The sequence below is a fragment of the Saccopteryx leptura genome, chromosome 6, assembly GCF_036850995.1.
Source record: "Saccopteryx leptura isolate mSacLep1 chromosome 6, mSacLep1_pri_phased_curated, whole genome shotgun sequence".
In the NCBI taxonomy this organism is placed as follows: Eukaryota; Metazoa; Chordata; class Mammalia; order Chiroptera; family Emballonuridae; genus Saccopteryx; species Saccopteryx leptura.
Genome location: NC_089508.1, coordinates 36,989,625 through 37,005,667, shown reverse-complemented (window position 1 = coordinate 37,005,667; position 16,043 = coordinate 36,989,625). Strand labels below are relative to the sequence as shown.

At 37.8% G+C, this 16,043-nt stretch overlaps 1 protein-coding gene across 2 annotated transcripts in view; it reads right to left on the bottom strand.

Annotated features, from left to right (window-relative positions):
- Positions 1-1,159: 1,159 nt before the first annotated feature.
- Positions 1,160-16,043, bottom strand: part of SGPP1 (sphingosine-1-phosphate phosphatase 1) — a 56,474-nt gene continuing 41,590 nt past the window's right edge. For both annotated transcript variants that reach the window (XM_066342800.1, XM_066342801.1), the window contains one exon: positions 1,160-3,549. In XM_066342800.1, coding sequence (XP_066198897.1) covers positions 2,998-3,549 — 552 coding nt within the window. In that variant the 3' untranslated portion in view covers positions 1,160-2,997. The remainder of the gene's footprint in view (positions 3,550-16,043) is intronic.

Sequence of the window (16,043 nt, the reverse complement as noted above, 5' to 3'; positions counted from 1 at the left end):
CTTTCAAATCTAGACTGAACATTCTTTGTTAACAAGAACTGCTTTGGCAATAAAAAAAAAATCTTTGCCATACAAAATTGTGATTGTATATTCAAAATGAAAACATTTACATACTATACTTTACCAAATGTCTTGTGAAAATTTGCCTTTAGGCCCTGGCCGGTTGGCTCAGCGGTAGAGCGTCGGCCTGGCGTGCGGGGGACCCGGGTTCGATTCCCGGCCAGGGCACATAGGAGAAGCGCCCATTTGCTTCTCCACCTCCACCCCCTCCTTCCTCTCTGTCTCTCTCTTCCCCTCCCGCAGCCAAGGCTCCATTGGAGCAAAGATGGCCTGGGCGCTGGGGATGGTTCCTTGGCCTCTGCCCCAGGCGCTAGAGTGGCTCTGGTCGTGGCAGAGTGACGCCCCGGAGGGGCAGAGCATCACCCCCTGGTGGGCAGAGCGTCGCCCCTGGTGGGCAGAGCGTCGCCCCTCGTGGGCGTGCCCGGTGGATCCCGGTTGGGCGCATGCGGGAGTCTGACTGTCTCTCCCCGTTTCCAGCTTCAGAAAAATACAAAAAAAAAAAAAAAAAATTGCCTTTAAGTTATACTCCTATCATTGAATTAATTTTTGTCTTTGAAAGATAATTAAAAACTACTTATAAAGAAATCTAGTAAATAAAATTATGTAAACCTGAAGTAGCACTGGTTGATATTAGGTCTTATAATGAATGAGGCTCTGGAAGACATGATATTTGCATTTCACATAGCATGGCATTTAAAATTACAAAATGAAATATCCGTGTTCATTCTGCTTGAAAAAGTACCTGTTCCTAGTATTATGATTAATTCCTGAAATAATGGATTAGCAGTCAACCACCTACTGCTGGCCACAGATTTTACTGAAACATGTTTTATACAGAAGTTTTTCCAAGAAATATTTTAAAACTTTTTACTAAAAGTACAATGTCAGAATGTTCATAAATGGAGCCCAAAGTTAGCTTGAGCCTTAAAGAATTTCTTTAGTGTCTTTTATTATTGAAAACAGGATGCTGATTTTGAATAAAATGCTTCAGAGGAAAAGCCTAGTAGAACTGAGAATTCTACACATACATTTTATAATTCTCTACCAGATAATGCAGAGACAAATGCATAGAAAGCAAACAAAACAAAACACCCTGCAATACTGAATTTGGCTTTTATTTTTAAATATATTTAGCATGGAACTATCATTGAACAGAAAATAATAAAACACAAACAGAATTATTTTCAAATAATTTTAAAGCTAGATATAAAAATTAATAAGATAGTATAGCCCCAAATTATAGGAAATAGTCCCTAAAATTTAATTCATTCAACACATTTTGAAAGAAAAGTTCTTTGCACATTTTCCAAAGTACCAATTATGTTCCCAAGTGCCTTGGCTTCTTTTTCAGAGGTAAAGGTCCCAATTTAGTTGCTTCATTAAAATGATCAGATTCAGTACTGGTAAAAATTACCATGTCCCTAAATTCTCAATCAGTATTATAAAAATATGAGCTCAAAGAGTTATACTGCCCAGAATAGAAACATCTGAAGTGATGCTTCTGAATATTAAGACAGATATTGCACTAAAGTAATTCCATACCTGATGCTCATCTATATGGAAAGTTAATTCTCTCCTTTATGAAAAACTTACTACAAACAAACTCAATGTTAACCTAATTATAGTTACACTTCAAAATATAAAGGCACAGACGAATAAAGAATAGTTTAATAATATACCTAAAATTTCCACTGAAAATAAAAAAATTGAAAAAATAATAGGATCTGAATACTGATATTTTTAGATTTTATAATTTACCTTAAGTGGCTAATAAGTGGGTTTTGAAGGGTAACTGCTAAACCAAATCCTTTCCAAATAAACTTAGAAAAATGGTTTACACAGGAAGCTTGTGCATTGTCCCATCTATAAATTTCAATTACTCTTCCATTAACTGGAAACATCTATCTGCAGTATAAACAATCAAGACAATGTACAAAAAATATATCTTGTTCCTATAACTTACAATGCACAGAAAAATACCTACAAAAATGGAAATACTTATCCATTTAGTTTCCTAATAAATAAGTGAGAAAGTTTAGCCCATTCCACATTTCTTTCTAAACAAAGGCTAAAGAATTGAGGTGTTGTAACTTCTAGCCCTGTTAGCTTGACAGATTTTAAAAACATTTGCCAGATTATATGTAAGTTAAGTTAGCATATTATTTTTATATCACAGTATACATGGCATTTCTTAATACAGCAACAGAAAGGCACAATTAGCAAGAAATAAAATTCAGTACCTGAATTATTAAACTGATGTCCAGAACAACTACGAATAAATTACATTCAACATAGTATACAGAACTAGAAAAAAAAATGGATGCAAAAAGTAATTTCTGAAAATTTGGTCCATTAAAAATGCCTCCCATGTTCAACATCATGGGTAACATGATGGCAGTGTAAAATGAGGCATAAATCAGTATATGGTAGCATATGAATTAAGGTCTAGTAATTATGCATTTTAATTAGGAAATGGCTCCCATAGTAAATAAAAATTAAATATATCTGTTAATAACAACATGCCTGTATTAAGTTCAAATATACAGGCACAACTGTTGCATATTATTACTGATTTTATAATACACCCCCCAGTTAAAAAAATTAGCTATATTATTTTATATAACATATATTAGATACATAATTATATTATGTACCTTAATATGTACTATATATCTTGAATCCATAACTGCATAAAACTTCCCAAATATTACATGAACAGTCTAAATGAATACTTAATCATTTTCTCAGTGTTGAAATAGCTCAGCTCACCTAAAACAGTATCTGGATGTGCAATGGTATAAAATGCACTGACTCTATAATTTATTTAATCATTTAAGTTAAATTTCTGCAAAAGCCTAACTGATTTGGCTTTTAAGTAGAATATATTTTTAGATATCAGTAACTGAAACTTTTCTTTCTTGTCATAACATTTTTCCATCAAGAGAAACCAATAAAGAAAAATAGGTAAGGAACCAAAAATGTGATGGAGAAACCAACCATTCCATAGGTAAGGTACCGATAAGGAAGTTCCACTTCCATGTGCTGTCTTGCTCTTCGAACATCATCACATGGTATACTGAAGATTTTACAGGCTAATGGAATTGTGATCCTTTTCATTATATCTCTGACTATTAGTACAAATACCATCCCTATAAGGATCCGCAACATGGCTTTTCCAAACAGAGTCACAGTAATAGGGGGCCTAACTAAAGGTAACATATCCAGAGAAGGATCTAACTTTAGACCCATGTAATAAGCAACATGAGATCCACATGCAATTCCAGCACCACTTCCTAGAATCTCAGCTGTGTCTCCTCGGGATGTACTCCAGGTGTCAAGAGTAAAAGAAAAGATCCCCAAGGCTAAATGAAGCCCAATGATGATTAATGGAGCGTATTTGTGAGTTTGGTTGAAGTTGTCAATCTGGTCCACCCATGGATAGAAGATAGTTAAGATTAAAATGGTATACAGGAACCCAGCAACAATATCCTGGGAAAAGAGAAAAGTAGAGTTGTTTAGTATAATACAATTTTTGGTATTAAAATATATATATATATTTCATATCTCAAATGTTAATAGATACAAATTTAAAAATATGTCACATTCTCAAAGTAAACTGTACTAACTGGCCATATAATGAGGACTAAAAACTGTTTTAATGACAAAAAATATTTATTAATAATTAACTGTTTTCATATTCTATCCTTTTGGAAACCAATTTACAATGTAAGTTAAAAGTTTATATAAGTATTTATAAGTAAATATATATATAACTACACACAGACTTATATTCAAATCCTGAACAATTAAAAATCCTTAAATTGTGTAGTTTTGATTTATGAGAAAAAGAATATACTTAATTTTCAAAGATACAGTCTTCATTTTTATAATCCATAATTAAAGAGGATACAAAGTGTGGGTAGTTTTCTCATTCATTTGTACATTCATTCATTCACTGAACAAATATTTATTGAGTAAGTACATGTGCCTGGCACTGTTTTCGGAACTGAGGATACATTGCTTAAAAAATTACAAGAATCCTGCTGTCATAGAGCTTACATTATAGTGGGAAAGACTGACAATAACCCTGTAAGTAAAAAAATAGATAAATGCCTGACCTGTGGTGGCGCAGTGGATAAAGCGTCAACCTGGAAACACTGAGGTTGCCGGTTCAAAACCCTGGCTTGCCTGGTCAAGGCACATATGGGAGTTAATGCTTCCTGCTCCTCCCCCTTCTCTCTCTCTCTCTCTCTTTCTCTCTCTCCCCCGCCATATGAATAAAAAATAAATAAAAAAAAATAGATAAACATTACAATTTTAGATAGTTATACGTGTTAGGAAGAAAACTAAAACAGGAGAGTGGGATAGTCTGATGAAAGACCCTATTAGAGTGATTATGGAAACCTGACTGAGGAGGTGACACTCGAGCAGAGGACACGTGATTCCATCACGAAAAGGAGTCAGCCCTAACTTTAGATCTAAGGAAAAGCATTCGAGGTAGAGGGAATACTAAGTGTTAAGAGCTTGAGGCAGAAAAGAGCCTCGTGAGTTCAAGGAACTGAGAGAAATCCTGTGTGACTCGTAGTGAGCAAAGGAAAGAGATGTGGTGTGAAGTCAGAGATAAGCAGAGGCCAAGTCCTGTAGGGCCTTTATAGACTAGGTAGGAAGTTTAAATTTTATTTCAAAAGTGATAGGGAGCTACCGAAATAAGAATGCATCACTCCATCTGCTATGTAGCAGATGAATCGTAGAGGAAGAGACAGGAGACCACTGGAGACACGGGGGGGAGGCTACTGCAGTGGTTCACTCTAGACAGGGTTCATATCTACATGAAGAAAAGCACACAGAAGGATTTAATAAACTATTTTAACGTTTAGGTCGACAACATCAACTTGGTGACAGATTGTAGGAAAGAAGCAAAAGAGAAAGGGATCAAAGATGACTCTTAGTTTTAGGCAAGAAAATTTGGGTAGCCTAACCAGGCAGTGGCGCAGTGGATAGAGCATCAGACTGGGATGCGGAAGACCAAGGTTCGAGACCCCAAGGTTGCCAGTTTGAGTGCAGGCTCATCTGGTTTGAGCAAAAAGCTCGCCAGCTTGAACCCAAGGTCACTGGCTTGAGCAAGGGGCTACTCGGTCTGCTGAAGGCCCACGGTCAAAACACATATGAGAAAGCAATCAATGAACAACTAAGGTGTCGCAATGTGCAACGAAAAACTAATGATTGATGCTTATCATCTCTCCGTTCCTGTCTGTCTGTCCCTGTCTATCCCTCACTCTGACTCTCTCTCTGTCTCTGTAAAAAAAAAAAAAAAAGAAAATTTGGGTAGGTAAAGAAAATGATTTACTAGAGAAAACAAAGCTATTATTATAAGAACGTTTGTTTCTGGATTATTCAGACATGAACAAAACTTTCAGAATTTCCACCTTAAAACAAAATGAAACTCCTGGGATCTACTCTCTATAACTGAAAAAAAAATTTTTTTTTTCATTTTTCCAAAGCTGGAAACAGGGAGGCAGTCAGACAGACTCCCGCATGCGCCCGACCGGGATCCACCCGGCATGCCCACCAGAGGGCGATGTTCTGCCCCTCTGGGGCGTCGCTCTGTTGCATCCAGAGCCATTCTAGCGCCTGAGGCAGAGGCCACAGAGCCATCCCCAGCACCCGGGCCATCTTTGCTCCAATGGAGCCTCGGCTGCGGGAGGGGAAGAGAGACAGAGAGGAAGGAGAGGGGGAAGGGTGGAGAAGCAGATGGGCGATTCTCCTGTGTGCCCTGGCTGGGAATCGAACCCGGGACTCCTGCACGCCAGGCCGACGCTCTACCGCTGAGCCAACCGGCCAGGGCCTATAACTGAAAATTTTATCAAGAGTTGTTTATATTCACTGCCTCTAATTCCTCAGTTCCTGTTTTTTCTAAATTCATCACTACACTGAAACCACTCTTTTCATACTAGTTATCTTTAGTAAGGTGACTAATTGTCCTCCTTTAGGGAGGACAGTCCTTCTTTTGTAAGTTCCATCCTCCCTCGAAAAGTGTCCTCCTTTTTTATATTGGAAGACTAATCTGTAAATGTCCGTGTTCAATCGATGCATAGTCAATCCATTGCGTGTGATGTGATATATCTGTATCTAAATGAGTACTTTTTTCTTAGTTATTAAAAATTAATAGGCATGTAAGCATAATGACAATGTAAAATATTACAAATTTTTTTATTATGCATTTATCATATTATAGTGTATTATTGTTGCAATGAATAAAATGTTTCTTTTATTTACAATACTGTTTTCTTCAATTTATTTTTGTCCTCCTTTTCATGGTAAAGAAGTTGGTAACCGCCTAACCAGGCGGAGGCGCAGTGGATAGAGTGTTGGACTGGGATGCGGAGGACTCAGGTTTGAGACCCCGGGGTTGTCAGCTTGAGCGAGGGCTCATCTGGTTTGAGCAAAGCTCACCAGCTTGGACCCAAGGTCGCTGGCTCAAGCAAGGTGTTACTCGGTCTGCTGTAGCCCCATAGTCAAGGCACATATGAGAAAGCAATCAATGCACAACTATGGTGTCGCAACAAAAAGCTAATGATTGATGCTTCTCATCTCTCTCCATTCCTGTCTGTCTGTCCCTCTCTCTCTGTAAAAAAAAAAAAAAAAAAGTTGGTAACCTTACTTTATGCGACCCATAACAATGGTCAGTCAACATCATTCAACACAGTAAAGCAGACTAGTTTCTTAATGTTTTTCTCTTATAATTCATATTATATGATACTTGCTACATAAAGATATATGGAGTGTATATGAACTTAAAAGTTATATCTATGAAATCAATGCCCTCCAAAAGAACTATAATATTACTTTATAACAGCACGTTGAATCCACTGGTATGCCATCTCCCAATTCTATCACTGCATCCTTCCTAGAGGCCATTATAACCCTAAGTTGTAACTAAATAAACACCTGTTTTTAAAAACTGTTTTACTACATATCTTCAAACAAAATATTATCTAGTTTTGCTTCTTTCTGAGCTTTATAAAAATGTCATAATAGAGTATGCAGTATCCTTTGATTTTCATTTTACACTAAATATGTATATTAAGTTTTAAGATTCATTCATTGTATGTAGTTGTCGGTTATTCATTTTCACAACTGTGTAATATTTTTTTGTGTGTGATTATACAATTTATCCATTTTGCCACTGAGGATCATGTAGGTTCTTTACAGGTTTTGGATTAGTTCATTGGTTATGGTTGAACTTGAATACTTAATTGGTTATGTATTCTTAAGTATTAATTAATTGGTATATATTCTTAATTGGTATGTATTCTTAATTGATATGTATTCTTAAGTATTATACACAATGCTATTATTTTTCTTTTGATGTTCCCTGGTGTGGGTCTGCAAGTGTTTCTCCAGGATATAGGCCTAGGAATAGAATGGCAGAATCTTAGAATAGTGCCTGCTCAATTTTAGAAGATAGTAATGTTTGCAGAAATTTATATTCCACATATCACTGCACTTTCCTGATTATTTTTTCCTAAGTCTATAGGCTATTCCTTTTCTATACAATGTATATATTTGTGTCTTTTGGGCAAGTGTTCCTTTGAAGTTTCTTCTTGCTGATTTACATAGTTTCTTTATATAGTTTTCATATAAATCCTCTATTAATAAAATTTATCAATAATATGTGTTGTAAACATCTTTTTGGAATTTGTGGCTTGCCTTTTCATTTTCTTTATGGCATCTTTTGATGAACATAAGTTCTAATTTTAATGTCATATTTATCAGTGTTCTTGTTTAAGAAAGCCTTCTCTGATGCAAAATCATAAAACAGTGCTATTCAAAAAGTTTGGCCCTGACTGGTCTGCTCTGTGGGTAAAGCACTGGCCTAGCATGTGGATGTCCTGGGTTTGATCCCCGGTCAGGACACACATGAGAAATGACCATCTGCTTGCTTATCTTCCCCTCCCTCTCCCCCTTCTCTCTCTCTTCCCCTCTTGCAGCCAGTGGCTCAACTGGTTTCAGCATTGGCCCCAGGCACTGATGACAGATAGCTTAGTTGATTTGAGCAGCAGTCCCAGACAGTGGTTGCCAGGTGGACCCTGGTCAGGGTACATGTGGAGTCTGTCTCTGTATCTCCACTCTTCACTTAAGAACAGCTATAGAAATACAGACAATTACTAACAGACTAAGAATTTGATATTCAATTAACATTTTTTGAGGAAATAGACTATATTTTGTTCATCAAAACTGTATTTAGTACCTACAAGTAGCTTAGTATATTGTAGACACTCAAATATTTGTATAATGAATCCTTTACTGGAATTTGTTTAATCTATTTTAACAAAATTCAGTAAGTTACTCATAGATGAATATCTTTACTGTTTTTCAACAATTATTGTATTATACATATTAGAAAAATATTTCTATACAAAACAAGTTCTCACTGATATTTTCCTATTCTATAATATGAAGGTAATTTAAAATTTTAATTATTTCATATAAGTGACTCCTTTATTTATTTTTTTTTATTATTTTTATTTTTTTTACAGAGACAGAGTGAGTCAGAGAGAGGGATAGACAGGGACAGACAGACAGGAACGGAGAGAGATGAGAAGCATCAATCATTAGTTTTTCATTGCGTGTTGCAACACCTTAGTTGTTCATTGATTGCTTTCTCATACGTGCCTTGACCACGGGCCTTCAGCAGACCAAGCAACCCCTTGCTGGAGCCAGCAACCTTGGGTTCAAGCTGGTGGGCTTTTGCTCAAATCAGATGAGCCCGCACTCAAGCTGGCGACCTCGGGGTCTCGAACCTGGGTCCTCTGCATCCCAGTCCAACGCTCTATCCACTGTGCCACCGCCTGGTCAGGCAAGTGACTCCTTTTATAGTAGGTCCAGGAAAGACATAATCAATTAACAAAATGTTTCTGAAAGTGTCAACTAAGGCAATAAATACCACTGGTGTATTCAAAGTTCTTAAAAGGACACATAAAGTTGTTCATATCTAGCTTCTGCCTATCATTAAGCTTCAATTCCAGATCCAGATCCCATAATAAATGTATAGACTCAATTTTCTCTTCTTTTGGAATTACCTTTTCCACCTATATTTTAGGCAAACTATTAAATATCCTTTGAGATTCTGCCCAGGCATCTATTTCCTCCATAAACGCTCCCCTCCTACTCTATAATAATAAACTTCTGCTTCTCTGCTTCCTTAGCATTTTCTACATACCTGCTACAGCAGTTAACACATTGTTTTCCTTTTCTTTGCCTGCTTATTTCTCCCAGAGAACCGAAGGTTCACAACTCTTGCTGCCCATTAAAATCACTCATTGTTGCCTGGGCCAATCCTCAGAGATTCTGATTTACCTGAATTGAAGTGGGAATGGGGCATCAGTATTTTCAAAAGCTCCCCAGTAATCCTGCCTGACCAGGCAGTGGCACAGTGGATAAAGCATCAGACTAGGATGCAGAGGACCCAGGTTCGAAACCCCGAGGTTGCCAGCTTGAGCGCGGGCTCATCTGGTTTGAGCAAAGCTCACCAGCTTCAGCCCAAGGTCCCTGGCTTGAGCAAGGGGTTACTCGGTCTGCTGTAGCTCCCGGTCAAGGCTCATATGAGAAAGCAATCAATGAACAACTAAGGTGCCGCAATGAAGAACTGATGCTTCTCATCTCTCTCCCTTCCTGTCTATCTGTCCCTATCTGTCCCTCTCTCTGTCACAAAAAAAAAAGCTCCCCAGTAATTCTATAGTGTAGTCCCACTTGACAATTGCTGCATTATATATTTATATTACATATTAGTATTTAGACTGTGATTTCTCAAAAGCAAAGACTTTATATTACTTATACATATATATCCAGTGTCTGGCACACAGTAAGCATGCAATGAATACTTGGTTAGTTAAAATAATTCTTTAGACCCATTACATTTTGCCTGACAACTCTGTAAGAAATAGATCAACAAATTTCTTTTTGTTTTTAAGGATTTTTATTTATTCATTTTGTAGAGAGAGGACAGAGAGAGAGAAAAGAGGGGAGGAGCAGGAAGCATCAACTCCCATATGTGCCTTGACCAGGCAAGCCCAAGGGTTTGAACTAGTAACCCTAGCATTCTAGGTTGACGTTTTTATCTACTGTGCTACCACAAGTCAGGCCAAACATAATTTCTGAAACTTAGGCTAAAGACATTTTCAGGGAATAATGATACTTTCTGTACTAAAAACATTGTTGTAATAATTAACATTTATTCTCACAACCACTGTGATATGGCTTGCCTGGGCCAATCTCATTTTGCTTTGTTGTCCCAAAAATAAAGATTAAAAGTATATTTTTTCCCTTTTAAAGTGTCTAAATTTGATGAAAATGTATAGTTAACTTAATTAACCAGTTTTTAAAGAAAGAACACTAGACTAAGGTCACATAGTCATTTAATATCCTAGATTGAAGGTGCTCAATGTTTTTGGAGGAAAAAAAGGAATATTCTCAGAATTAGGTATTAAATACTGAGAGTGAAAAGAAATTAAATTTTCAACTCATTTTCTTTTAACATGAAGTCTTGCATGAAAAGTTCCTAAAACACACTAATAGTTACCAAAAAATTCTGGTTAATTTAATTTTAATGCAATTACTCAGATTCCACTAGGAAACCAAACTCTGACCATACTTTAGAATATGGAGATCTCTAATTATGTGACTGTCAAACTCTATTCTTCACTTTTCAAAAAACTCCTAATTGCCAAATAATTTCACTTTTATGAGATTATGTTCCTTTGTTTGCTATCATGTGCTTTCTTCCCTAACTTGCAATTAAAGGCAGAGGTCTCTTGCCTAACTGGTGGTGGGTGCAGTGGATTGAGCGTCAGCCTGGGACACTGAGAGCCATAGTTTGAACCCTGAGGTCACCAGCAAGAGCGCAGGCTTGTTGCCTTGAGCAGGGGGCTTGTCAGCTTGAGTGCGGGTCGCTGGCTTCAGCATGGGATCATTGAGCAAGGGTTCAATGGCTCCCTCCCCCAAGGCACATATGAAAACCAATCAATGAACAATTAAAGTGAAGCTACTATGAGTTGATGTTTCTCATCTCTCTCCTACCTTCCTCAAATAGAGATAGAGAGAAAGAGAGAGAGAGAGAAAGAAAAAGAGAGAAAGAGAGAAGAAGGAAAGGAGTGAGGGAGGGAAGGAGGGGAAAGAAAGGGGAGGGGGAGGGGGAGGGGAGGGGGAAGGGGAGGGGGAGGGGAAGGGGAAGGGGAAGGGGAAGGGGAAGGGGAAGGGGAAGGGGAAGGGGAAGGGGAAGGAGAAGGAGAAGGGGAAGGGAAGGAAGAAAGAGGCCCTGGCTGGTTGGCTCAGTGGTAGAGTGTCGGCCTGGCGTGCAGAAGTCCCGGGTTCGATTCCCGGCCAGGGCACACAGGAGAGGCGCCCATCTGCTTCTCCACCCCTCCCCCTCTCCTTCCTCTCTGTCTCTCTCTTCCCCTCCCACAGCCGAGGCTCCATTGGAGCAAAGATGGCCCGGGCGCTAGGAATGGCTCCTTGGCCTCTGCCCCAGGCGCTAGAGTGGCTCTGGTGACAACAGAGCGACGCCCCGGAGGGGCAGAGCATCGCCCCCTGGTGGGCAGAGCGTCGCCCCCTGGTGGGCATGCCGGGTGGATCCCGGTCGGGCGCATGTGGGAGTCTGACTGTCTCTCCCCGTTTCTAGCTTCAGAGAAATACCAAAAAAAAAAAAAAAAAAAGTTAAAAAAAAGAAAGAAAGAAAAAGAGAGAGAGGGAGGAAGAAAACAAAAAAGAATAGAAAAGAATAAAAAAGAGAAGGAAAGGCAGGCAGGCAGAAATCTCAAGGAGCAACCACAGGATTTTTGCTCCCCAGGACAAAATTTTAAGTTATATACTATTGTGAAAATGTTTTGAGCCTTATAATTCTCATACACCATATGTACCAAGTTATATGTTTTAAGAAAATGACAATGATAAGTTATTTACATAAAACCATATATATTTACTCTAAGGATATGTGAAAGAAGGGTTGATGGCTCTAAAGGTAGCTATTTTTTTTAAATTAGAGTTATTTTCATACTATAGATATAAATACATGTTCATTTCTGTAACTTTTTTTATACCTTAAAAATGAAAAAATTAATCAATTACATTTTAAGCCATTTTGTTTAACTTTTACATTAAGAATTCTTTAAAATGATAACACATCAATTATATTTTTAGAATATATTTCAATATGACATAAAACATCTAATATTTCTTGTACTCTATTTTTTTGTGTATCTCCATGAATATTAAACTTCTATTTCTGTAAGACTTAATATAAATCTGTTTCCCTTTTTTTTTCCCCAAGTGAGAGGAGAGGAGATAGACTCCACATGCACCCTGACTGGCATCCACCCAGTAACCCCAGTCTGGGGCTGACCTTGGGACTGAGCCATCCTCAGCACCTCGGGCCTACGCTCCAACCAGTAAAGCTACTGAGAAGAGGGAAAGGAGGAGAGAGAATGAGAGACAAGCAGATGGTCACTTTTCCTGTGTTCCCTGACAGGGAAGTGAACCTGGGACATCCATACACTGGGTTCACACTCTACTCACAGAGTCAACCAGTTCTTCCTTCTCTGATTCAGTTATTGTTTATGATATTACCCTGGACAGTAAGGGCATAGTAAACTTCCATGCAACAAAACCAGAAGAAATGACTGATCAAGTTCAACACATAAAAACAGTGGCTACCATTGGGATATTTAATGTATAAATTAAAATGTATAATTAAGTGCTTTTAAGCACTATAGTACAATGTGCAATAAAAAATATACAGTGTTGGCCCAGTGTGTGGAAGTCCCAAGTTCGATTCCCAGCCAGGGCACACAGGAGAAGTGCCCATCTACTTCTCCACCCTCCCTCCTTTCCTTCCTCTCTGTCTCTCTCTTCCCTTCTGCAACCAAGGCTCCATTGGAGCAAAGTTGGCCCAGGTGCTGAGGATGGCTCTATGGCCTCCACCTCAGACGCTAGAAAGGCTCCATCCCCAACAGAGCATTGCCCCCTGGTGGGCATGCCAGGTGGATCCCGGTTGGGCACAGGCGGGAGTCTGTCTGACTGCCTCCCCGCTTCTAACTTGGGAAAAATACCAAAAAAAAAACCCACAAAAAAAGAATATTAATGCTAAAGGTAACAAAGAACTCAAAGTAGCAAATTTTTCTTAAAGAAATTTAGCAAATAATTTTAGGTACTTATTAATTAAAATTTTTATGCTCTGGAACATTCAGGGTTATCAAACTTATGGTAGAAGATACCAAATGCCATGAATTCAATGAAGATTTATTATGTAATTAAATCTGAAATTTTCTCCTTTATATTTTTCCTGATGAAGAAATAGAACAAGAGAGACTGGTCATTAGCCGGGACTATAATTTAGAATTCTAGTTGTCCTCTAGTGGTATTTTTCTCTTAATTATAATATGATACATTTCAGGTGTATGGCTTCTAATTTTAATATGCCAGTGATACAAACAGGGTTTGCAATAAAATGTATTGTTGAAATGGACTGTTTGATTTTCTTTAAGATAAAATTTTCAAAATCTATCCTTAATAATAAAATTCCAACTTAATACATGCTCACTATAGAAAACTTAAGATAATACAGATAAACAATAACAAATAGTTATTATCCAGGAATAACCACTGTTAAAACTCACCTCTATTAAAATTCTTAGTGTTTACTGTTCTAGATCTTTCTCTATGAAATGTTTTCATGGTATTTTTAGTTAGGTTGATTTTATTTTAATTTCTTGTTATAAAAACGGGTTAGAGGTGCAGACTATTTTATAATCTCACAATCCCTTTCTAAAAAGCATTTCCATATATAGACATACAAACTTTTAGTATAATTATGGGTAGATGTAATTACAACATATTCATAATTTTATTAATATAGAAACAAAAGTAATTTGACAAGTATTCAGTCTAGTAACTTGAAAATAGCTTGTGTTTAAATAAATTAAATTTTGAGAGCTAGGTTTGATAACAAATACAGGAAGAAAATGGATGTAGTAACTTTCCTCTACTTTCCTAGGGATAAAGAAAACCAATTTAGGAAAGTAGGTGTATACTAAAAATAAATAAAGCTGTTACTCTCCGTGTTGCAATGATAACAAAGCATATGGTAAATACTGAATAAAGTGTTCATTATAAATTATTTAGAACACATTAGAATTCTCTTCTTAATGAAGATACCTGCTTAGATAATATGGTATCTAAGCACCTATTAGCAACTTCTAGGGTACACTCTGCCTATAGTTCCATACCAACTTCACAATAAACAGTGAAGAAACAAACTATGATTAAGAAAACAGTTCAAGGCCCTGGCCGGTGGCTCAGTGGATAGAGTGTCGGCCAGGGGTATAGATGTCCCAGGTTTGATTCCTGGTCAGTCTGGGCACACAGGAGAAGCAACTATCTGCTTCTCTTTCCCTCCCTCTCAGCTTGAATGAACTAAACTCAGCTTGAATATTTGACCAATCCACTACATCCACTAAATATTTCTTTTTGTTTTAAGAGCAGCATCTTTGAGATTATATATTAACTATAATCCGATTCTTATTACTTCTTGTATGATGATAATGAAGCTAGATATAGATAAAATTATTTCATATCGTTTCCTTCAAGAAATATCAAGGATTCTTTTTTTTATTACTCAAATATGCATAACCATTTGAAAGTTGTTTTTTTTTATAATTTTTAAAAAGCATTTTAATTTTATTTATTTATTTATTTTGTGACAGAGAGAGTCAGAGAGAGGGACAGACAGGAAGGGAGAGAGATGCATCAGTTCTTCATTGTAGCACCTTAGCTATTCATTGATTGCTTTCTCATATGGGCCTTGACAGGGCGGTGGGGGGGGGGGGGCTACAGCAGACTGAGTGACCCTTTGCTCAAGCCAGTGACCTTGGGCTCAAGCTGATGAGCCTTGCTCAAACCAGATGAGCCCATGCTCAAGCTGGCTACTTTGGGGTCTCAAACCTGGGTCCTCCGCATCCCAGTCAGACACTCTATCCACTGCGCCACTGCCCGGTCAGGCTGAAAGTTTTTTAAAGTAATATTGCTAACATTTTTTTGATGAGAGACAGAGAGAGAGTGAGAGAGAGGAAGGGAGAGTGAGAGGGAGGAGAGATGAAAAGCATCATCTCATAGTTGCTTCACTTTAGTTGTTCACTGATTGCTTTTCAATGTGCCTTGATGGGGGCTCAAGCCCACATCCTTGAAGGCAGCAATCTCTCTCTCTCTCTTTTTTTCTTTTTAAAGGGACAGAGAAAGAGTCAGAGAAAGGAATAGACAGGGACAGACAGGAACGGAGAGAGATGAGAAGCATCAATTATCAGTTTTTTGTTGCGACACCTTTGTTGTACATTGATTGCTTTCTCATATGTGACTTGACCGCGGACCTTCAGCAGACCGAGTAACCTCTTGCTCGAACCAGCGACCTTGGGCTCAAGCTGGTGAGCTTGGGGTCTTGAACCTGGGTCCTCCGCATCCCAGTCCAACACTCTATCCACTGCGCCACTGCCTGGTCAAGGTAAGGCAGCAATCTTGACCTTGGGATCACATTGATGATGTTGCACTCAAATCAGTGACCTCAGGGTTTTGAACCAGGGCCCTCTGAGTCCCAGCTCAATGCTGTATCCACTGTGCCACCACCGGTCAGGCAATATTGCTAACTTCTGGTAGTAGAAGGGAGTAACTCTAACAGGGCACAGAAATGGATAAAAAAACATTTTCTTGTGACAAATATTATATTTGATATAGGACTGTGATTCTTAGCCTCATTATAAAGTTACTAGAGATTAATACAAAAGAATTGTATATAAATTCACTTGTATTAATATAAATAATTATAAAAAGTCAAACAAATAATTTGCTTATTAAAGTCATATTTGGGACCTCTGAAAGTTTACTAGTGAAGTGGTAGTTGCTGAAAGCAAACAATCTAAGTAAGAAATAGGAAGCCT